Source organism: Lepus europaeus, chromosome 23 (genome assembly GCF_033115175.1).
Source record: "Lepus europaeus isolate LE1 chromosome 23, mLepTim1.pri, whole genome shotgun sequence".
Lineage (NCBI taxonomy): Eukaryota > Metazoa > Chordata > Mammalia > Lagomorpha > Leporidae > Lepus > Lepus europaeus.
This window is the reverse complement of record NC_084849.1, coordinates 8,821,365-8,844,170: the sequence shown is the minus strand read 5'-3', so window position 1 is coordinate 8,844,170 and position 22,806 is coordinate 8,821,365. Positions and strand designations below refer to the sequence as shown.

Sequence of the window (22,806 nt, the reverse complement as noted above, 5' to 3'; positions counted from 1 at the left end):
CAAGTAACTTAGATCAGCAGGAATAACTAAATATAGAAAAAAAAGTTCTTTTCTTAATTTGATAAATATATATGATTGTTTAAAGCAACACTTATTAAACTCTACTGTTATAATGTACAGATATACATGACAGTAAGAATACACAGGAGGAAGAGGGAAATAGTTATACTGGAGCCAAGATGCTACATCTTACCAAACTTAGTAAACACCCAACTGTGCTCAGATGCATATTATAATCCTTACAGAACCTTTTTTTAAAAACATGCCTACAAATTCAACAAAGAAATTATACTAGATAATGACTTGGATCAGAAGGGAAAAAATTCAGAGTACCAGACATGGTACATTTACTGCAGGCTAATATAAAAGCCTGTAAATATACCCCCCCCCTTTTTTTTTTAATTATTTATTTGAAAGGCAATGAGTGAGAGAGAGAGAGAGAAGGAGAAAGCTTCCATTGCTGTTTCATTCCCTTCAAATGCTCACAACAGCTGGGGCTGGGCCAGCTGAAGCCAAGAGCTCCAGATGGGTCTCCAGACTTGAGTTATCATCTGTTGCCTCCCAGACACATTAGCAGGAAGCTGGACTGGAAGCTGGAAGCAGGGTTGCAGGGACTAGAATCAAGCACTCTGACATAGGATGTGGGCATCCCAAGAATGGCTTAACCCAATGCCTTTCAAGTAGGTGAAAATAAACAAACAAAGAATAAAATATGAAAAAATTCATCAAGTAGTACAAGATCTACATACCAAAAACTATAAAACTATGCTAAGAGAAACTAAAGGAGTCCTAAAGAAATGGAGCACTATACCATGTTCATGGATTAGAAGACAATATTGTTAAAATGACAACTGTACCCAAACTGACCCATAATTCAAGGTAATCTCTAGCAAAATCCCAGAAGACTTTTTGAAGAAATTACAAGATGATTCTAGAATTTGGAAATATAAAGGATGCAAATAGCCAACACAATTCTGAAACAAACAAAGCTGGCTCAAATACTATTTGAAAACTTACAATGAAGTTTCAGTAATAAAATCAGTGTGCTCCTGGCAGTAAAGCATACTACCAATGGAATACAGCAGAGAATCCAGAAGTATATTTATATATTTTTCAACAAAGGTGTCAAGATCATTTAATGGGCAAAAGACAGTTTTTCTTTCTTTTTTTTCTTTATTTGACAGGTATAGCCAGTGAGAGAGACAGAGAGAAAGGTCTTCCTTCCATTGGTTCACCCCCCAAATGGCTGCCACAGCCAGCACTGCACTGATCCAAAGCCAGGTGCTTCCTCCTGGTCTCTCATGTGGGTGCAGGACCCAAGGACCTGGGCCATCCTCCAATGCCCTCCCAGGCCACAGCAGAGTGCTGGACTGGAAAAGGAGCAGCCGGGACTAGAACCCGGTGCCCATATGGGATGCTGGCGCTGCAGGCGGAGGATTAACCAAGTGAGCCACGGCACCAGCCCCAAAAGAGTCTTTTCTTTTCTTTTTTTTTTTTTTTTTTTTTTTTTTTTTTTTTTTTTGACAGGCAGAGTGGATAGAGAGACAGAGAGAAAGGTCTTCCTTTTTGCCGTTGGTTCACCCTCCAATGGCCGCTGCAGCCGGCGCATCGCGCTGATCCGAAGCCAGGAGCCAGGAACTTCTCCTGGTCTCCCATGCGGGTGCAGGGCCCAAGCACTTGGGCCATCCTCCATTGCCTTCCCAGGCCATAGCAGAGGGCTGGCCTGGAAGAGGGGCAACCGGGATAGAATCCAGCGCCCCAACCGGGACTAGAACCCGGTGTGCTGGCACCGCAAGGCAGAGGATTAGCCTGTTAAGCCACGGCGCCGGCCCAAAAGATAGTCTTTTCAACAAATGGTCCTGAATAATTGGATATCTGTTTTAAAAAAAACAAACCTTATACCTTTATGTCTTACCAAACACAAAAGTTAACTCAAAATGGATATTAGATATAAAATCACTACTTATCCATCAGAATGGCTTAAATAAAAAAACTGACAGTATCAAATTTTTATGGTAGATAAACTAGAACCCTCAAACACTACTGGTGAGAACATATGATGGTACAGTCATTATGGAAAACAGTTTTATAGTTCCTTAAAAATTTATCATATAACTCAGTAATTCCACTCCTATATATCTACCCAGAAGAAAATAAAACATATTTCACACAAAAACTTGTACAGATTTATCATTTTATTCCTAACAGCTAAAAACTGGAAACAGTGTAAATGTTCATCAACTAGGGCTTGGTAAGCAATGAAAACATCTAATCAACAATAAAAACTACTGAAGCATGGCTGAACCTCAAAAGTTTCATGCCAAAAACCTGCTATAGGATATCATCAACTTGGAAATTTAGAGAAGGCAAAATTAGAGTAACGTAAAGCAGATTGGGGGCTGTCGGAAGGAAGGATGAGAATAGGGGCAGACTACCAACAGGCAGAAGGACCTTTCTGGGGCGATGGAATGTTCTAAACTGGGTTATAATGGATGCACTACTCCATGAGTTTACTGGAAATTACTGAATTGCACACTTACATTGGAGAAATTTTATGGTGTGTCACTTATACCAAAAACTAAGGAAATTAATTCTCATTAATTCCATCTAATATTAACAACGTGTTATATATGGGTAAAAGACAAATAAATGTTAGAACCCATTGTCTCAAGATGCTCATTCTGCAGGTTTGTCTCAAGTGTCTAGGAAGTGGTGAAGTCAATGGGGCTATTAAGGACTAGAGACACAGGCAGGAAGGCAGGGCCTTCAGTTGTAGCCTTGTCTCATCCCAATATTTTTAACAGTGACAAGATGAAATCTGAAAGTCCAATCTGCACAGTTTCAGGTAGTTAGGAAGAAGTTCAAGAGCTGTGGTTAGAGGCCAGGAAAGGGTAGCAGGCAAAGCCACTGCCTGCAGCGCCGGCATCCCATATGGGCACCGAGTCCTGGCTGCTCCACTTCCGGTCCAGCTCTCTGCTGGGGCCTGTGAAAGCAGTGGAAGATGGCCCAAGTGGAAGCTCCTGGCTCCAAATGGGCCCAGCTCCGGCTGTTGAGCCATTTGGGGAGTGAACCTGCAGATGAAGACTTCTCTCTCTCTGTGCAACTATGCCTTTCAAATACATAAAACTTTATATGTGTGTGTGTGTGTGTGTATATATATATATATATATATATAAAGGCCAGGAAAACACTTTCCCAGATGAATCTTATAGGTCTCGATGCTCACTGTTTGATAAATACTTCAACTAAGCAATGAATACAACATGATACAACAGACCAAATTTGTTTTTTTTTTTAATTTAACTTGATGTAATGCTAGCCTGTTTCCAAAAATGCTTCCAAGAGAGCACAGCCCAGTCAGTATTTTTTGTCAGACCAGGTATTTTCAATTCCAAGAATTTGTATTGGCTGGACAATCCAAATAGGAAAATTCACCAATGATCTGTGAAGTGCTTTTAGTAAAGAAAAGCTAAAAAAAAGTTCAAGAACATTAGGTTTGGAAATAGTCAACAAGTAAACTATGACTGCATATCATCCATGTTTCTATGAGCTAATATTTGTGTGCTCTAGTTATCAGGTATTACCATAAGCAAATTTAGATGTATTTGCTCATTTAATCTTCAGCTGAGGAAGGCTTTATTTGTCTTTAATTAATTTATGTGAAAGAGAGAGAACAAGCTCCTATCTGCTGGTTGGCTCCACCAAATGTCCACAAGGGCAGGAGCTGGACAGTCAGTCCAATTCTCCCACAACACCGGAGCCACCACCACTATCTCCCAGGGGCTGCATTAGCAGGAGGCTGGAGTCAGGACTGGAGAGGCGTCGGACCGGAGCACTCCAGTCATGGGACGCAGTCATGTTTCACCTGTTGGCCCAAAGGCCTGCCCCAGGAATGCTTTTATTTCCTTTCTATGGATAGGGAACTCAGAAAGGACGTGAGGTACTCAAGGCCACAAGCTAATGGAAAGGCTGGTATTTCAATTACGACTCCCTAAATCGTTAACAGCCTCCCTATCTGTATTCCTGTCCACTAGAACTAGTCCCTCTTCTGCCTGAAATCCCTAAGAAGTTAGAGTCAAAGCCAACATTCTTAGCATGACCTGCACAGTTCTGACCAAGGCCCTAAGTGCTCTGCTGCCTGCACATTCCCACTGCCCTCCAGACGAGCTGCTGTTCAGTATCTGCCTGTAACATCCTTCCCCCTCAATGGCCTTCCAGTTCTACACAAACGTCACCTCCTCTGAGAGCCTTCCCTGACCACCCTATTAAAATAGTACTACCCATCCTTTCTATACTGATTTGCAACCATCTGGCAACCCCCTAGACAGAACACAAACTTCATGAAAACAGGGAGTTAGGAGTTTGGCTTTTACCACTTACGCATAGGAAAGCTCCTGGTACAAAGCAGATACTGAATTTTAAAATCTGCTACATACGCTTTGATTCACAGCCTAATCACGTAATTTCAGACAGCGGGGCAGGTGCCTGGCATAGTCAAGGCACTGCCTGGAAGGCCTGCACCCCACATGTGAGTGCCTGGGGCGGGGCAGGTGCCTGGCATAGTCAAGGCACTGCCTGGAAGGCCTGCACCCCGCATGTGAGTGCCTGGGGCGGGGCAGGTGCCTGGCATAGTCAAGGCACTGCCTGGAAGGCCTGCACCCCGCATGTGAGTGCCTGGGGCGGGGCAGGTGCCTGGCATAGGCAAGGCACTGCCTGGAAGGCCTGCACCCCGCATGTGAGTGCCTGGGGCGGGGCAGGTGCCTGGCATAGGCAAGGCACTGCCTGGAAGGCCTGCACCCCGCATGTGAGTGCCTGGGGCGGGGCAGGTGCCTGGCATAGTCAAGGCACTGCCTGGAAGGCCTGCACCCCGCATGTGAGTGCCTGGGGCGGGGCAGGTGCCTGGCATAGTCAAGGCACTGCCTGGAAGGCCTGCACCCCACGTGTGAGTGCCTGGGGTCACGTCCTGGCCGTTTCCAGTTCCAGGTTCCTGCTAAGTGTGCGCTCTCGGAGGTAGCTGGTGACGGCTCGAGTAGCTGGGTCCCTGCCACCAACATGGGCAGCCTGGATTGGGTTCCAGGTTCCGGGCCCAGCTCCTGCCATTCCAGGCATCTGGGGAGTGAACCAATGATTGGAAGATCTGTTTATCTACACTTTTGGAATAAAATTTTCTTTAAACGTAAATAAAAATAATAACAAGGCAGCACATCACAAGTCTGTACCAATAAAACTCAAACGAAAGGGGGAAAAAGATTTCTTTTAGGAACTTTATTTTCGTTCACTGAAATTTGATGGTCTTTGATGTGTATTTGTTGATTTCACCTCTAAAAGGTTACGTTTATTTGGAGTAATTCGTAATTCTGGAAACTATACAGAGCATCCTCCTAATTGCTGGAAGTGTTAAGTTCATCTAGTGACTGTATCTTCAAGGAGAAAATAACCCCCAGCTGTGACTGGGTGCCTGTTGCTAGAGGAAAAATGAAATTCTTAAATGCCCTGGGCTGGCTTTAACAACGTAAAATACGCCTGAGTCACACAGCACACTTTAAGCTTCGGTGTTCAACTGAGAAAGACTCAAATCTCCCACTACAGCCGTCAAGGCTGAGAACTCTGTGTGCAAAACTTGCCTGTTTAAAAAGAAAGTAAAAAAAAAAAAAAAAAAAAAAAAAAAAAAAACGGTTTTAGAAAACTCGTCATTTTATTCAAGCCATTTTAGGACACACATATTTGCTTTTCTTTTGATTAACAGAGCAGTAGATCGCAGGAGACTGTCAGATCTCCACAAAGAAACTCAATGCTTCCCGGGGCGGGGGGGGGGGGGGGGGGGAGGAAAGAGAAAGGGGGCGAAGAACGCACGCAACAGCGAGATCCAAGGGCGAACTACCTCTGAACAGCGCATTTCCAGGGGCCGATTTCGAATCAATCGGGAGGGACGGGCAGAATCCAAGTCGCCAAGCCGGGAGCGCCCTGCTCCCCGCTCGCAGCACGCACCTCCAGGCCACTCACCTGCACCCTCGGGGCTGCAAGGCGTCAGACGCGACACACACACGCACACGCGCGCCCTGCACGGAGTGCGGGGAGCCCTAGACCACGGAGTCGCTGCGAACTCTCATCCCGAATTTCTCTCCGCCTTCCAAGTCTGGAGCCGAGAGGAAAGCCACAGGACAAAGCGGGGCAGGCGGGGGCATCGCCCCCTTACCTTGATGGCTTTCTCCATGTCGCTCTCCTCCGACATGCTCCACGGGGCCCCCGCGGTCAACAGCGGCCGAGGCTGCGCGGCTGCACGGTCCCCCAGCAGCGGCGGGAGCAGGGGGCTCGGAGCTCCGGGCCCCGAGCCTCGGAGCGACGGGCAGCAGCCGCCCCTGGGCCCCGGCGCCGGCTCGGCCTCCGCGGGCGGCTCTAGGCTGGCGGAGACCGCCGCGGCCCCCGCGGACGAGGCTTTGTGCTGGGCCCCGCGCGGCCGCCCCCCGGGCTCATCCCCGGCCGGGGAGGCGGGCTCCCGGGGCAGGGCGAGGCGCGGAGGGCCCCGGCCCGGGGCGCGGTGCACGGGCCTGGCGGGGCCGCCGCTTACGCCCAGGCTCGCCAGACCCCGAGGAGCAGCCTGCGCCGCCGCCGCCGCCGGCACCGCCGCGCAGCCGAAGCCGGAGCCGAGCCCGCCGCCGCCGCCGCCGCCGCTCCAGCGCCACACATCGCCGGGACACCCGCGCCGGGCAGCCCTGCCGGCCGCCCGCTCGTGCGCCGGGGCCCCGCCCGCGCTCAGGGCCGCCCCCGGCCCCCGGCCCCGGGACCCCGCGGCGCCACGCGCCCCTCTCGGCGGGCCGCCGGGGTCCCCGGGCCGCCCCCGAGCGGCGCGGCCGGGGTGCAGGCGCCCGCGCGGGCATCTCCGAGGCGCGCCTCACGCAGGACAGGTCCCCGGGCCTTCCGCCGCGCTGGCGCCGCGCTAATGACGCACGGGGCGCCCGCCCGAGCGGGGCCGCTGGAGGTCGCCGCGGGAGCCGGCGTGGCGGCGGCGGCGGGCGCCTTCCGCCTCGCGTCTCCGCAAGGTAGGTGCGGGCGCCCGCGGTGGCCGGTGCGGTGCGGGTTCGGTGACGGACGCTCCCAGAGCCGGGCTCGCGTGCCCAGCGCAGACAGAACCCAGGGTCGTGCCCTCGGCCGCACCGGGGGCCTCTCGGGGGACCTGGGAGGAGCCGGTGATCCCCTCGCCAGCCGCCGGGCCCCCACACCCGGGAGCCAGGCCCGCCGGACGCCGGGGGACACCGCGGGAGCGAAGCTGCTCCTGGAACTGTCCGGAAAGGGGAGAGTGCGGGGCCGAGAGGGCAGGGAGGGGGATGCCGAAGGGGCTGAACGGGGCGAGGGGTCCATCCTGGGCGAGGGGAGGTTGCTCAGGAGGCTAGAAGAGGAGCCGGCCGTTGGAAACCCGAGGGAGGCGTTTGGGAGCAGACGGGGCGGCGTGAGTCTTCAGGTGGAAACAGAGCTTAATGGGTTCCAGAAGCTGGAGTAGACCGAATAGCGGGAAAGTGACCCAAGATGAGGCTGGAGATGTGGCAGGGACGCGAGTCGTGTCTGGACTTCGGGTTTTATTGTAAACCACTGGGACGTTGTGAGCTAGTGATGGCGAATTTCTCTCTTTTAATTAATTAATTCAAAGATTTATTTACTTGAAGGGCAGGGCGACAGAGGGAGAGGGCAAGTTAGAGAAAGAGAGAGAGGAGGATCTTTCATCCACTGGCTCACTCCCCAAATGTCTGCAACAGCCAGGGCTGGGCCTGCCCTACCCCAGCAGCCAGAAACTCCGTCCTGGTCTCCCACATGGGTGGCAGGAGCCCAAGCACCTGAACCAACATCCGGTGCCTCCTGGTGCATGCGTTAGCCGAAGCTGGACGGGAAGTGGGGCTGCCAGGACGACAGCCAGCACTCAGATGTGGGCTGCTGGTGTCACAAGTGGCAGCTGAACCGCTGCGCCACAGTGCTGGCCCTGATAAACGTGTTTTGAAAGATCGCCCTGCTCTATAAAGAATGGCATATAGGCAAGCAGAAGCCAAAGTGTCTACAACCATCTTGACCATTGGGATAATCCAGATGAAAGACTGTTGCTCGAATACAGGAGGTGGCAGTGTGGAGAGAGGAAAAAAATGGATTTAAGATAAGTTTTGGATGACGTTGACAGGACTTCCCGAAGGACTGGATGTCGTAGGTAACCAAGAATTTCATCAGGGAGAACTGCCACGTGTTTGGCTTAAGCCACTGGGTGAGTGATGATGCTGTTCAGTGAATGAAATACTTGCGGGGAGAGAGTGTGCGCTCCTGAGTTCTCTTCTGTGGAGGCCGCCTGGGAGCTTGGATGAGATACACCAGAGGGTCAGTCAAGTAAGTAAGTGATGGAGACCTGCTTGTCCACCAGAATAAAATGATTGCTGTCTCTGTTGGCCGTCCACCTGCACTCCATTCCCCAGCCCCTAAGTAGCTGTGGCCACGTACCTGTGCTCTCCCCAGTGGACGGTGAGCAGGACAGCCGTGCTCAGTTTCCAGACGTGGCCCGGAAAGCCCTCCTGCAGGTGCTGCACTGTGCTCTTACTGGACACGGACCATGAGAAGAGTCTGGACAAGACACAGGCTCGGAGTAGAAGATTCCTGGGTAGAGAACTCTGCCTCTCTTCACAGATGTCTACATGTGAATGTGATGTGAGAAAAATAAACTTCTTTTCTGTGGAGCTTCTGTGTGATTCCGGTCACTTTATTACTGCAGCTTTGCCTTTGCAACCTAATCCACAAGATGAAAAAGAGACAAGGCCTGAGTGAGCTGCTCAGCTTACTGACCCCTTTCCCTGTGCTCTCCCACTTCCTGGAGACTTCCTTCCCTCCCAGCACGCACACACACAGCCAAATTTCTACTCTTTCATCACTCCACTGATGTTTTCAAAAAGCTGTGCCTAATGCTGCCCTTCCTTTCCCAATCTGAGTTAGATGTTCCTGTTATAATCTCCTGACAATTTAGCTTGGGTTTGTCATACTTTGTGTTTATGTATGAAGGTCCTTCAAAAGTTCATGGAAAATTAAAGTAAACGGTGTTTGTTTTGGTGCACAAAATTCTGAAAGCCATGCATGAGTGGTCTCCAAAGTTCATTGAGATCTGTGTTTCAAAAAAAAAAAAAAAAAAACTACAGGGATTTAAAATTTTTGGCACTAACTTTTTTTTTTTTTTAAGTAAAATGAGAAAGAGGCCAGGGCATTTCTGTTTTTTCTTTCTTTCTTTTTTTTTTTTTTTTTTTGAAAGGCAGAGAGAGAGAGAGCGATCTCCCATCCGCTGGTTACTCCCCAGCTGCCAAGAGCAGGAATCTGTAAGTCTCCCCGATGTGAGTGGCAGGGACATCACCCGCTGCCTCCCAGGGGGTGCATTAGCAGGAAAATGGAGTTGGGGATGGAGCTGGAGCTCACACCCAGCACTCTGATGTGAAAAGTGGGCAACCCAAGCAGCACATTAACCACTGTGCCAAGTGCATGCTCCCCTGCTGATCTTTTTTTTTTTTTTTTTTTAAGATTTATTTGTTTTTTACTTGAGAGTCAGAGTTACACAGAGAGAAGAGAGGAGAGAGAGAGAGAGAGGTCTTCCATCCAATGGTTTATTCCCCAATTGCCCACACAGCCGGAACTGCGCCAATCCGAAGCCAGGAGCCAGGAGCTTCTTCTGGGTCTCCCATGGGGTACAGGGGCCCAAGGACTTGGGCCATCCTCTACTGCTTTCCCAGGCCATAGCAGAGAGCTGGATTGGAAGTGGAGCAGCTGGGACTAGAACCAGCACCCATATGGGATGCTGGTGCTCCAGGCCAGGACGTTAACCCGCTGTGCCACAGCGCCAGCTCCTCCCCCACTGATCTCAATCCCGTGTTTTGAACTGTCCTAATACTTTCTTTAGTGTTGTTCCCCACTAGACAGTAAATCATTTTTCAAGGGAAAGAGTCTAACCTGGTCATCTCATGGCACACGCTTAGGAAGTTTGTTCAGGACTCAATGAATGGAGGAGGCCACGCCCGGAGGAAGAAGAGGCTTCTGATGAACTTCCACTTTTGGCTGGTCAGGTGGCTGGGTAGGCAGCCTATCAGGTAGCCTCCGGGGTGCCCACCTGCTGGCAGGTGCAGTCCCTTCATCCTGCACGTGGGGCTGCCTCTAGCAGCTTGCTTCTGATGATGGGCGTCATCCAAGATGAGGTCACAGGAAGACGCCTCTGTCGGGGAGGCCCTCTGCCACTCGCTCGTCTGCCTGAGGGAAGCTGGCTCACTTGTGAGCTGCTCTGTTAGTTTCTAGGGACTGCCAAAACAAATCCCCACAAACTGGGTGACAAGCATGAAACGTTTAAAGTTAATTTAATAGCGTGAGAGAGAGAGATCTATCCTGTGGTTAGCTCCCCAAATGCCCAGAACAGCTAAGGCTGAGCCAGGCTGGAGCCCAAGTAGAAGCCCAAGGTAAGAAGAAAGAATTTGTGGGTGTGCCTTGTTGTCTAATAGAGGGAACCTCAAGAAGACTCCCAGGGAGACAAAGCCCTTGGAAGAGTTGCATTTGGACTCTAACCCAGGACAAGGCAAAACAGCGGGGCTCCTGGCAGAAGCGGACACACTCTACTCCAGGTGTGCTGGTTTCCCTGGAAGGGTGACTCCGTGGAGCCAAGAGCTGTGAATATGGCCCGCGCCGCGGCTCACTAGGCTAATCCTCCACGTGCGGCGCCAGCACACCAGGTTCTAGTCCCGGTCGGGGTGCCGGATTCTGTCCCGGTTGCCCCTCTTCCAGGCTAGCTCTCTGCTATGGCCCAGGAGTGCAGTGGAGGATGGACCAAGTGCTTGGGCCCTGCACCCCATGGGAGACTAGGAGAAGCACCTGGCTCCTGGCTTCAGATCAGTGCGATGCACCAGCCACAGGAGGGTGAACCAACGGCAAAGGAAGACCTTTCTCTCTGTCTCTCTCTCTCTCACTGTCCACTCTGCCTGTCAAAAAAAAAAAAAAAAAAAAAGCTGTGGATAATGAGTTCTCAGTCCCTGGGAACGGACTGGGTTTTCCAGCCTTTACCCAGCCTTCTCGGAATGGCTAGGCCCTGGGCACTCCTCTGTGCCACTCATTTTCCTCCTTTTTTTAAAAAAAAGGTTTTTTAAATTTATTTATTTGGAAGAGTTACAGAGAAAGGCAGAGACAGAGAGAAAGGTCTTCCATCCGATGGTTCACTCCCCAGATGGCTGCATCAGCCAGAGCTGTGCCAGTCAGGAGCCAGGAGCCAGGAGCTTCTTCTGGGTCTCCTATGTGGGTACAGGGGCCCAAGGACTTGAGCCATCTTCTTCTGCTTTCCCCAGGCCATAGCAGAGAGCTGGATCGGAAGTGGAGCAGCCAGGACTAGAACTGGCGCCTACATGGGATGCTAGCTCTTCAGGCCAGGGCATTAACTCGCTGTGCCCCAGCGCCGGCCCCTCATTTTCCTCCTTTTTTAACAAGGAGGTCTGATGCTGTTTGCTCTGTCTTCCTCTGGTGGCAGGGCTAGCTTACATCGAGACTGGAGCCCTTGACCAAAACAGTTGAAGACCATACAGTCTCTCCCTCACCCCAAACTCTTTTCCTCTAGTGGAGACTTCGATTCAGGAGTGTCGTGTTTTTTAGATGTCAGGGATGTTTTTAGATGTCTCCACCAGAGACAGCCCCTGTCGCCCTGTAATAGCAGCCAGCCTCGGGGTGCGTAGTGCACACCCTTTCCCAAGCTGCAGAAATGCGGGCTCCCCCCCACCATAGGATGGACGCCTCCAAGGTGACTTCCACCTGCCCTTGTATGTTTCGACCCCTAACGGCTTCCCTGGGCACTGCTCAGCATCCCCATTAGGAAGACTCTTGGTGCTTCATCCAGAAGCAATTGCTGCCTCACTGTGCCCAGCAAGGGGCCGGATCATTGAGCCGCTTAAGTGGCAGCTGGTCCTAGCGTGGAGGGCAGGCCCCCACTCTGGCCGCTGCCCCATTCCTGGCCCTGGCACCCCTTGGCTCAGCCGAGGCTCAGGGCTTCCATGGGCTGCTGTGCTTCCCTGGAGGGTCCCATCACCTTCTCAGGCCAAGAACAAGTTCAGCTGTGCCAAGGTCCGGCAGCACCTCCTGGGACTGCACTTCCAACATCTCGATGGGCAGCCCGGGCACCTGGGGATCCGGTTAGACTGCGATCCAGAGTCAGTACACCTGAGCCGTGGCTGAGACTGCATCTCTGACAAGTGCCCAGGTGCCCGTGCTGCTGGCCATGAATCCATGAACCGTACTTTGACCGGCTGGTGCCCTCTTCCGCCTTGAGAATTCATTTTCCACACCTCCCTGTCCCGGGCCTGCATTTCCTGGTTCAGAGTATTGTCCTTGAGTAACCCCCAGCACAGTTTCCTATGTGGGTATTCTAGGTGTGTCTGCATGCCCCTGCGAGTGTGTGGTGTGTGTGGGGGTGGGTGGGTGGGAGATGACCACAGATACACAGACTGACAGGAACCGCAAGTCCTCACCAACAGCCACCAGCATCACCTCAGAGGTCTCCCAGCTCTGTGGCCCCGAGTGGAGGGAGAGAGGAAGAAGAGGGAGGAAGGAAGAGAGATTTGAGGAGAGCCCCGTGGGACGTGACGCTCCCCCTCCATCTGCCCTCCCAAGACCTGCGACAGCCTGGCTTGAAGCCACGTGTGCTCTTTGGAGAGGATCTGAAACGTCCCAAGTCTAGCGCTGGGCATTGGCAGCAGCTGCCCAGCAGGGCCCACTCAGTGAGTTGCTGCGATGATTACTGTTTTGAAGACGTGGTCTAGCCCAAGAGATAGGGAAGCATGTTCACACAGGCCTGCTCAGAGCAGTGACAGACACAATGTGCTCCGACATACAGTGGAATATTGAGCATGAAATGGAATGCTGTACTAACAGACTGCAATGTGGATAAACTTTGAAAGCAGTACACTGAGTGAAAGAAGGCAGGCCATATACAGCTATTGTGTGACTCATTTGTATCATTTTTAGGATAAGTGTATCTATAGAGACAGTAAGTAGTGGTCATGCAGAGCTTGGGGGAAAATGGGTGCAATCGGGGTTGATTGCTAACAGGTACAAGGTTCTTTGGGGGCCAGTGAAAGTGTTGTAAAGTAGATTGTAGCATGCGAGATGCACAACTCTGCATATATTAAAAGTTGAATTCTACACTTTAAGTTGGTAATTTATATAGTGTGTGGGTTTTATCTAAAAGCTGTTTTAAATGGTAGGAGAGATGAAGGGAGGGAGGAAGGATGGATGAGCAGTGTCTCTGAAGACTGCACACGCTTACCCCTGGGGACCGACTTGGAGCTGTTAGGAGTGGGGCAGAGCGCTGGGTTTTGCGCTGCTGGGACTGCCTTCATGCAGATGCCAGTCGCGGACCATCCCTCAAGCAGCAGGTGCAGATAGCTGCACGCTGCTGCCCATCACCCAGCAGCCTGTTTATGGCATAGGCCTAATGTCATATGTCATGTGAACTCCTCCCCTAGCCAAATTGGCTCAAGAATGGACATCTGACCCATGCTGGGTCCATCAGAAATAGCATAATCTGTTTTCTGTTGCTAAACCAAAACACTTGAGAGCAAGTCATGTACCAAGTGTAGAGGTTTCTTCAGCTCGCAGTTCTGGGGACCGGGAAGTCCAAGAGCATGGCGCTGGCACCTGGGAAGGGCCTTCTTGCCGCGTGCTGACATGCCAGAGGCACCTGGGTGCCAGCTCGGCTCCGTCTTCCTCTTGCGGAGCCGCCGGTGCCATCGTGGGCTCACCAGTCCACGCCGCATGACTCCATCTGATGGCAGTGGCCCCACCTCCAAATGCCAGTCCCGTATGAATTTGGGGTTCAAGTTTCCAACACATGAACTTCGGGAGGACAGCTTCAGACACAGCAGGATCCTGGGGAGTGAGACGGGAGCAGGAAGCCGACTGTAGGTTGTTGCGGAACGTTGTGCAGAGAGGGGGCAGCGTCCCACTGCCACACAGTCCCTGTGTGCCCTGTGAACGGGGAGTGGTGGGAGCCGGTCTGCGGGGAGGGAGAAGGCTGTGGAGGAGCAGGAAGGAGCAGCCGCCAGCCTGCACTGCCTGCCCCGCGTCCTCCCCAGCAGTCACTGAGATCGGGAGTTCCATGGTAGCACAGACAGCTCTGGCTCCGAATGTGCTTCACGCACTTGGCTGCCTGTTTTCCTGGTCTTGGACGCCCCCCAGAAGTTTGGACAGAGTTAGTTGTCCTTGTAGTATGAGAGCACCACCTGGTTTCTGACCCAACTTTCTGCCCCCCAAGTCTGTCCTATTTGATCATGTCTGACAGTCTGTGCATGGAAAGTCCTCCTCAGAGGCGGAGTAGGAAGGAGCCTGCTGACCATGAAGGCCGCCCTCGCCCCCCAGCACAGCCCACCATTCCCACAGCAGCCCTGCAGGGGCGCCCCAGGTCCATCTGGAACGCGTCCCCTGACCTGGCGCAGCCTTCGCTGCAAGAGAGACCCCACTGCCTTCCCTGGGTGCTTGCCAACTGGCCAAGGCCTACCTTTGAGAGCTCACAGAGTGAAGACCATCCCTCCTGGGGCAGCTCAGATCTCTGACTCGGTGACCTCCCCCTCCCTCCCCCGCCTTTAAGTGTATTTACTTGAAAGACAGAGTGATACACAGAGAGAAATCTTCCATCTAACGATTAACTCCCCAAAGCAAGAGCAGAAGCTCCCACGAGTGGCATCAGCCTAAGGAGTTGAGCCACCATCTGCTGCCTCCCAGGGTACACAGCAGGAAGCTGGATCAGAAGCAGATCAGGACCTGGCCCCAGGCACTCTGATGCTGGATGCAGGTGTCCCAAACACAGCTTAGCCCACGGCACCACAACACCCAGAGCCTCTCCCATTGCAGTGACAGGTGCACAACAAGCGTACCCTCCAGCCCAGTAATGGCAAGCACTCTCCTTGGACAGCCACGCTGCAGAACGCTTCCTGTTGGAAAACTGAAACTCTATACCCAGGAAGCAACACCACCGCCTGAAAGCCTTGCGAATCCCAGATGGAAAGTGGGTTGCTGAGCAGGCACAATGTGAGGTCTCGCTGTGCAACTCGGACTCGACTCACGGCTGGAAAAGAGGTGGAGAGCACTGCAAATACACAGGGGCACGGCACTCTGGCTTAGCTTGAAAAATTAACCAGTAAACTCGATTCATTACTACCAGACATCCTCCTCAACCCCTGGCATAGACGATACGGTAGGTGTTAGAGGTGGTTGAAGGTGAGGTCCTTTGTGGAAAGAAACCACGTATGGCCACGCGTGGCCACGCATCCCAGCCATGCCTCATTCCAGCATATCTCCATACAGCCACTGGGCATACTGGGCCCTGTTCTGGACACAACTACATTAGTGCCATAGAGGCCCCACTGGGGGTCAGCATTGTGGCACAGCAAGTTAAGCCACCTCCTGCAGCACTGGCTTTCCACAGGAGCACCAGTTCTAGTCCCGGCTGCTCCACTTCCGATCCAGCTCTCTGCTGTGGCCTGGGAAAGCAGTGGAGGATGGCCCAAGTGCTTGGGCCCCTGCACCCACATGGGAGACCTGGATGGAGTTCCAGGCTCCTGGCTTCGGCCTGGCCCAGCCCTGATCATTGCTGCCATTTGGGGAGTGACCCAGTGGATGGATGGAATATCCCTCTTTGTCTCTATCTCTGCCTCTCTAAATTTTTTTTTTTTAATTTAAAAGAAAAAAAAAAGTTCCTCCTGTTTTGGAGCTTATATCCCAAGTAGAAGAGATACAAAAATAAATAAATAAATACTTTAAAATAAATAAATAAATAAATACTTTGAACAGACCCACAACGCCAAGAAATGAGATGTGCTCTGATTTCAGATAGAGCTGGTTAAAGAGAGTGACTGAAGGACAGGTTGTTGCAGACCTGGAGGCCTAGGCAGGCCTCCCTGAGGGGGCTCAGAGCAGAGATCCGATGCGGGGAGGAGCAGGCCTGGAGAGGGTCCTTTGGAGCAGTATTGCTGAGGCTCCGGCCACGGGCAGTGTTCTCGGATTCTGTCTGTTTTGTGCGGTGGACCTCGGATTCTGTCTGTTTTGTGCGGTGGACCTCAGATTCTGTCTGTTTTGTGCGGTGGACCTCGGATTCTGTCTGTTTTGTGCGGTGGACCTCGGATTCTGTCTGTTTTGTGCGGTGGACTTGAAGCCCTGCCTTTGTGGCTCCAGAGTCCTGTTCGCCCAGTGCAGCCTCCGTGTACAGAGCTGAGACCCCTTGTTTGCTGTGGGAGGCCAGCCACTGGAGGGTCACCACAAATGTTACTTGGCCATGTCAGTAGGCTAAAGACAGCACCTCCAGTTACGCAAACACGAACCCAGGAGCTGCTGGGAAGGTGCTTTGTACCTGTGCTTAAGGTGGCTAACCAGCTGACTTGAAGAAAGGGGGTTTCTCTGGTAGACCCTGGTGGGCCGATTCGGTCGGATGGGTGGGCTCAGGAGTTCTGTGGTGGCTGCAGGATGGAGGCCAGGCCACTGGCTGGCAGCTGCAGGCCGCCCTCGGGTCCTGGAGGCTGCCTGTGACTCCCTGCCATTGGCTCTTGCCTTAGCTGCTTGTGTAGTGGAAGTTTGCTCCTTCATGGCCAGTGGCCAGGGGGAGCGTCTCTGTGTATCTGTTAACAAATGGAGCCATATGTATTATATACAAGAGTGCTCCTAAAAGAGCATGGGAAATGGAATTTAAAAAAAGGTTATTTTAGTAGGAAGAAATTTAAATCCATGCACATAGTTTTTTCATACTACACCTTTGTTGGAACTTTCTGAAGACCCTTCATACACTAATATGATTCACAAAGTGATGTCGCGTCACCTTTACATCCTGGTTAGAAGCAAGTCCCCAGTCCTGCCCGCCCTCACATTAATCAGAAAGAGCCCACCACCACGGTTATTCAGCCTCAACACAACAAAGCTGCGTCATGAAAAAAACCACAAAAACCCATAGGATTTCATTGTACAGCTGTCCCAGAATTTGTCAGTTAGTCAGATGTACAGGGTACTTTGGGCTGCACCCCTCGTTTTGTCATTATAGAAACACTATAATGTGTGTCCTTAACAGAGTGGGTCTCTCCACGTGCACATTCAGTGTAGGAGTTTCCACACGCACGTACTCTGGATTCTGTCTGTCGTGTCATCCGCTGCACTTCAGATGGAGCATCATGTGTTCACCCACTGCTGGCTTTACATACCCGTTGAGCACCTGCTGTGTACCAGAGGACTGGAACTGGGGGAAGAGTGACTCCCAGGATGCATTAGCAGGAGGCTGGATCAGAAGTGGAACAGCTGGGATTCGAACCAAGCAGCAGCTCAACCCCCTGCACACAGTGCCTACCCCAAGGTCTGTTTTCCATGTTTTAAATGGAAAAGTTCAGGTTCTAATTAGGTCTCTGTTTGATTGCACTTAGTTCTTTTTTTTTTTTTTTTTTTTTTTTTTTAAGACAGAGAGAAAGGTCTTCCTTCCATTGGTTCACCCCCCAAATGGCCACTACAGCCACCGTTGAGCTGGTCCAAAGCCAGAAGCCAGGTGCTTCCTCCTGGTCTCCCATGTGGGTTCAGGGGCCCAAGGACTTGGGCCATCCTCCACTGCCCTCCCGGGCCACAGCAGAGAGCTGGACTGGAAGAGGAGCAACCGGGACTAGAACCCGGTGCCCATATGGGATGCCAGCGCCGCAGGCGGAGGATTAACCAAGTGAGCCACTGCACTTAGTTCTTAACCACTCCACTGTGGTGCAGACCATGATCTAGAGTCTGTATGAGGTCCTAGGTGCTAGCTCCAGCTGAACACGAGAATAACAGGGAGCTTTAAATATATATACCCTTGTGGATTCAGGATCAACACACAAAAATCTGTTAATATTAACAGTGAATCTCCCAGAATAAATTTAAGAAAACAATCATAAAACATCAAAAAGACTGTAGCGCGCCAGCCGCAGCGGCCATTGGGGTGGTGGGGGTGGGTTGGTGAACCAATGGAAAAAGGAAGACCTTTCTCTCTCTCTCTCTCTCTCTCTCTCTCTCTCTCTCACTGTCCACTCTGCCTGTCAAAAAAGAAAAAAGAAAAAAGAATAAATATTTAGAAATAAAACTTGGGGCCAGCACTATGGCATAGTAGGTTAATTCTCCGCCTGTGGTGCCAGCATTCCATATGGGCACTGGTTCGAATCCTGGCTGCTCCTCTTCCGATCCAGCTTTCTGCTATGGCCTGGGAAAGCAGTGGAAGATGGCCCAAGTGCTTGGGCCCCTGCAGCCATGTGGGAGACCCAGAAGAAGCTCCTGGCTCCTGGCTTAGGATCAGCGCAGCTCCAGCCAAGGCAGCAATTTGGGGAGTGAACCAGCAGATGGAAGACATTTCTCTCTATCTTTCCTTCCCACTGTCTATAACTCTACTTCTCAAATAAATAAATAAAATCTTAAAAAGAAAAAAAAGAAATAAAATTTAACCAAGGAGATGGAAAATATATGCACAGAAACTACAAAACATCTCTGAGACATTAAAGAAAACACAAATGGAGAGGCAGCCATGTTCATGTATGGAGCACCCAGTACTGTGAAGGAGTCAGTACTACACAAAGCAATCCACAGGTTCGGTGTGATTGCTGTCAGAATCCAGGCCAAAGCCAGGAGCCTGGAGCTCAGCCTGGGCACCCTACGTGGGCGGCAGGGACCCACGTAAGTCATCTGCCTCCTCCCAGGAAGTGGATGTGCCTTAGCAGGAGGCCGGATTAGAAGCAAGCTGCTGGGACTTGAACCAGACGCTCCGGTCTGGGATTTGAGCATTCCAGGCAGTAATTTAAGCCACTGCACCGAACCAAACCCTACCCCACACTTCCTGCTGTTAAAACTTACTACCAGGCCGGCGCCGTGGCTCAACAGGCTAATCCTCTGCAGAGCAGTGATAGCACACCGGGTTCTAGTCCCGGTCAGGGAGCCGGATTCTGTCCCGGTTGCCCCTCTTCCAGGCCAGCTCTCTGCTGTGGCCAGGGAGTGCAGTGGAGGATGGCCCAAGTCTTTGGGCCCTGCACCCCATGGGAGACCAGGAGAAGCCCCTGGCTCCTGCCTTCGGATCAGCGCGGTGCGCCGGCCGCAGTGCACCGGCCGTGTCGGCCATTGTGGGGGTGAACCAACGGCAAAGGAAGACCTTTCTCTTTGTCTCTCTCACTGTCCACTCTGCCTGTCAAAAATTAAAAAACAAAAACAAACAAACAAAAAACCTTACTACCACACTACAGGAATGAAAACAGTGTGGTACTGGCATAAAGACAGATTTGTGAACTCATGGGATAGCATAGAGAGTGCCAATAACAGAACCCTCACTCTGTGGCCAGATGGTTTCCAACAAGAGTATCAAAGTCTCTCAACGAGGACAGGACAGTCTCACCAACAGATGGTGTTGGGAACACTATCCAGATGGAAAAGAATGAAGCTGGACCCTGGTCTCCTATACAGAAATTAACTCAAAATGGACCTCACACAGAACACCTATCAAAAGCACTTAAGCCACAAAGCTCCTAGAAGACAAGACGGGAGAAAAGCTTGTGACATCGTATTTGGCAATGATTTCTTGAATATGATACTGAAAGCACTGGCAAGGGGCAGGCTTGAGATACCGCCTGGGGAACTCCCACGTCCCGTATCGGAGTGCCGGGGTTCGAGCCTCGCTCTGCGTCCACGCCCAGTATCCTGCTGAGGAGCGCTCTGGGAGGCACCAGGTGAGGTTCCCATTCTTAGGTTCCAGCCTGAGTTCTGAGCTCTTGGCTTCAGTCTGGCCCAGACCAAGTGGTTGTGGGCCTTTGAGGATATAGGTGAAATATCTCTCTCTCCCTCTATCAAATAAATAAACAAGAAATAAAGAATTTGGCCGGAGCCGTGGCTTAACAGGCTAATCCTCCACCTTGCGGCGCCGGAACACCGGGTTCTAGTCCCGGTTGCCCCTCTTCCAGGCCAGCTCTCTGCTATGGCCTGGGAAGGCAGTGGAGGATGGCCCAAGTGCTTGGACCCTGCACCCGCATGGGAGACCAGGAGAAGCACCTGGCTCCTGGCTTCGGATCAGCGAGATGCGCCGACTGCAGCGGCCATTGGAGGGTGAACCAACGGCAAAAAGGAAGACCTTTCTCTCTGACTCTCTCTCTCACTATCCACTCTGCCTGTCAAAAAAAAAAAAAAAAAAAAAAATGAGCAATAGTGGCCATCCAAGAACAATAATCTAGCTTAAAAAAGCTTAAATCTATTTAGGTTGCCATCAATTTTATAAAACCATAGACAGTAGAAGTGTAAACAGATTGGACTACAGCAAATCTGGAAATTTCCGAGTCTTAAGGGGTCAAAGTCAATAGGGTGAAAAGGCAACCCATAGAATAGGAGAAAATATTTGCCAGTCACGTGTCTGATTAGCGTCTGGTGTCCAGGATGTACAAAAAGCATGTGCAACTCAACAGCAAGAAGACAAACATCCAAATTAAAAATGAATAAATGGGGCCGGTGCTGTGGCACGGTGGGTTAAAGCCCAGCCTGTGGCACCACCATCCCATGTCCTGAGTCCTGGCTGCTCCACTTCCAATCTGGCTCCCTCCTGTCGTGCCTGGGAAAGCAGTGGGGGATGGCCCAAGTGCTTGCGCACCTGCACCCACATGGGAGACCTGGAAGAAGCTCCTGGCTCCTGGCTTTGGCTAGGCCAGCCCTGGTCATTGTGGCCATTTGGGGAGTGACCCAGCAGATGGGGGACCTCTCTCTCTCTCTCTCCCTCTGTAGCTCTGCCTTTCAAATAAATAAAATAAATCTTTTAAAAAAAAGTGAATAAAGACCTGACGCATCTCTTCAGTGCCAAGTACAAGAGGTCTACAAGCCCAGGACCAGAGGCTAGACCTCACTGGCCAAAGCCGTCATGAACACACCTCATGCCCCCCGGGTGGCCGCTGTCAAGAAGGCCAGAACAGAGCCAGCGCTGGTGAGCACGTGGACAAACCGGCCCTCTCGCGCTTTGCCTTGGGGATGTCAGCCAGCGCTGCACTGTGAAGACAGGGTGGCAGCCCTCAGGAAAGTAAACAGAACCATCTTGCAAGCCCAGCGCACTTCTGAGAGAGCAGGGCCTTGCCCCACGTTCACGGCAGTGTCGCCCACCGTAACTGGTAACCGAAAGGTGGAGGCAGCCCGACGGCTTTCCCCGCCCTCGGCCTGGCCTCTCCCCTGCCTGCCTGCACATCAGCTCCGTCATTCTCTGCTCTGCTTCCATTTCCACGCTGCACCACGGACCCCACCGGCTCCACGTCCAGTTCCACAGTGTCGAGGGATCCCATTGGCCCGCCCCAGGTCAGAGGGCAGTGCTGCACGTGCCAGGGTCCCCACTCCAGGAAGACAGATGAGGAAGACGATTCTGATGGGGCCGTGAGCTAGGTGAACCCCCCAAAACTCACCGAGGAGACAGAGTGGCTCCAGGAAGCATCACCTGCGTCTCCTTGGAATAATCCCGCCCTTTGGATGTTTCCAACATTTTCAGAAATTCCCACAATATTCTTTTTTTTTTTTTTTTGACAGGCAGAGTGGATAGTGAGAGAGAGAGAGACAGAGAGAAAGGTCTTCCTTTTTGCCGTTGGTTCACCCTCCAATGGCCGCTGCGGCCGGCGCATCTCTCTGATCCGAAGGCAGGAGCCAGGTGCTTCTCCTGGTCTCCCATGGGGTGCAGGACCCAAGCACTTGGGCCATCCTCCACTGCCTTCCCGGGCCATAGCAGAGAGCTGGCCTGGAAGAGGGGCAACCGGGACAGAATCCGGCACCCCGACCGGGACTAGAACCCGGTGTGCTGGCGCCGCTAGGCGGAGGATTAGCCTGTTAAGCCACGGCGCCGGCCAGACATTCCCACAATACTGAATCATTGTGGGTCCAGTTAGATTTCCCAGATCTGCTAAGTATGTAAGAGAGCATCCCAGGAAAAATGGCACAGGAAAAAGTCCCAGGAGGTAAGCGGGCTTGGTGCCTGCAGCCTCCTAGGTGGCCCGGGGCGGGCAGGGGAGCTGTGTTTGGGAGGTGAGAGGACGGTGGGGCTGGGGCGCACAGACCAGGTGGGCAGACGCCAAGGGGTGTTCCTGCGTGCAGGGTGTGTGAGAGGCGGAGGTGTTGTTCTTAGAACTTCTCTGTACCTCTGAAGAGGAGACAAACACAACGCTTTCTGAAGGGAGCTGTGGTCCCCCATGCGAAGGCGGGGCCCCTCTGTGATGGGGTCCAAGTGGCCGAACGTGCTCCCGAGCGCGGCCCTGACCGCCTGGCCAGAGACGCAGAGCGTCAGCGCCTCGGGGGCTTTCACCAGCCCTCCAGGGGACGCTGATGCACACGCAGGGCTGAGACGCGCTGTCCTGGGAGGAAGGAGAACGGGGCGCCGGGCAGCTCCATTGTGGCACAAGTGCACCGCCATCCACCCGGGGGAGGCCGGGTTCAGTCTGGATGTGGCCAGCTGGTGCTGTGTGACCTGTGGGTTGCCACTGCACCCCCATTTCCTAAGTGAGGCCCGGGCAGGCTCTCGGCACAGCAGTTAGGATGGCACTCGGGACTTCCACGTTCCCTACTGAGTCCGCGTCCTGGCTCCTCCGCTTCTGCTCACGCTTCCCGCTAATGCACACCCTGGGGGAAGCAGATGATGGGGCGAGTGTTTGGTTCCGTCACCCACGAGGGAGCTCTAAATCGAGTTCTAGTTCCTGGCTTTGGCTTTGCCTAGGCCTGGCCATTGCAAGCCTCTGGAGTCTGAACCAGTGAATGAATGATCTCTCCCTCTGTTCTCTTCCTCCTCCC

The 22,806-nt window shown here is 52.3% G+C and overlaps 1 protein-coding gene and 1 long non-coding RNA gene across 5 annotated transcripts in view; one reads left to right on the top strand and one right to left on the bottom strand.

The window, feature by feature from the left end:
• The window catches only part of MAPKAPK5 (MAPK activated protein kinase 5), a 39,053-nt gene extending 32,641 nt beyond the window's left edge, over positions 1 to 6,412 (bottom strand). For 2 of the 3 annotated variants that reach the window (XM_062182751.1, XM_062182752.1), the window contains exon 1: positions 6,197 to 6,412. In XM_062182751.1, the coding sequence (XP_062038735.1) occupies positions 6,197 to 6,232 (36 nt within the window). In that variant the 5' untranslated portion in view covers positions 6,233 to 6,412. The remainder of the gene's footprint in view (positions 1 to 6,196) is intronic. The other variant, XM_062182753.1, reaches the window with a different exon arrangement.
• A 569-nt stretch (positions 6,413 to 6,981) lies between these two features.
• LOC133752182 (uncharacterized) lies at positions 6,982 to 8,708 on the top strand. Of its 2 annotated transcripts, none has more exons than XR_009864896.1 (2): positions 6,982 to 7,040; positions 7,752 to 8,708. It is a non-coding gene; the product is annotated as an uncharacterized LOC133752182 (long non-coding RNA). The 2 variants fall into 2 exon arrangements; XR_009864895.1 differs by having other exon boundaries at positions 6,985 to 7,040; positions 7,662 to 8,708.
• The last annotated feature ends 14,098 nt before the right edge of the window (positions 8,709 to 22,806 follow it).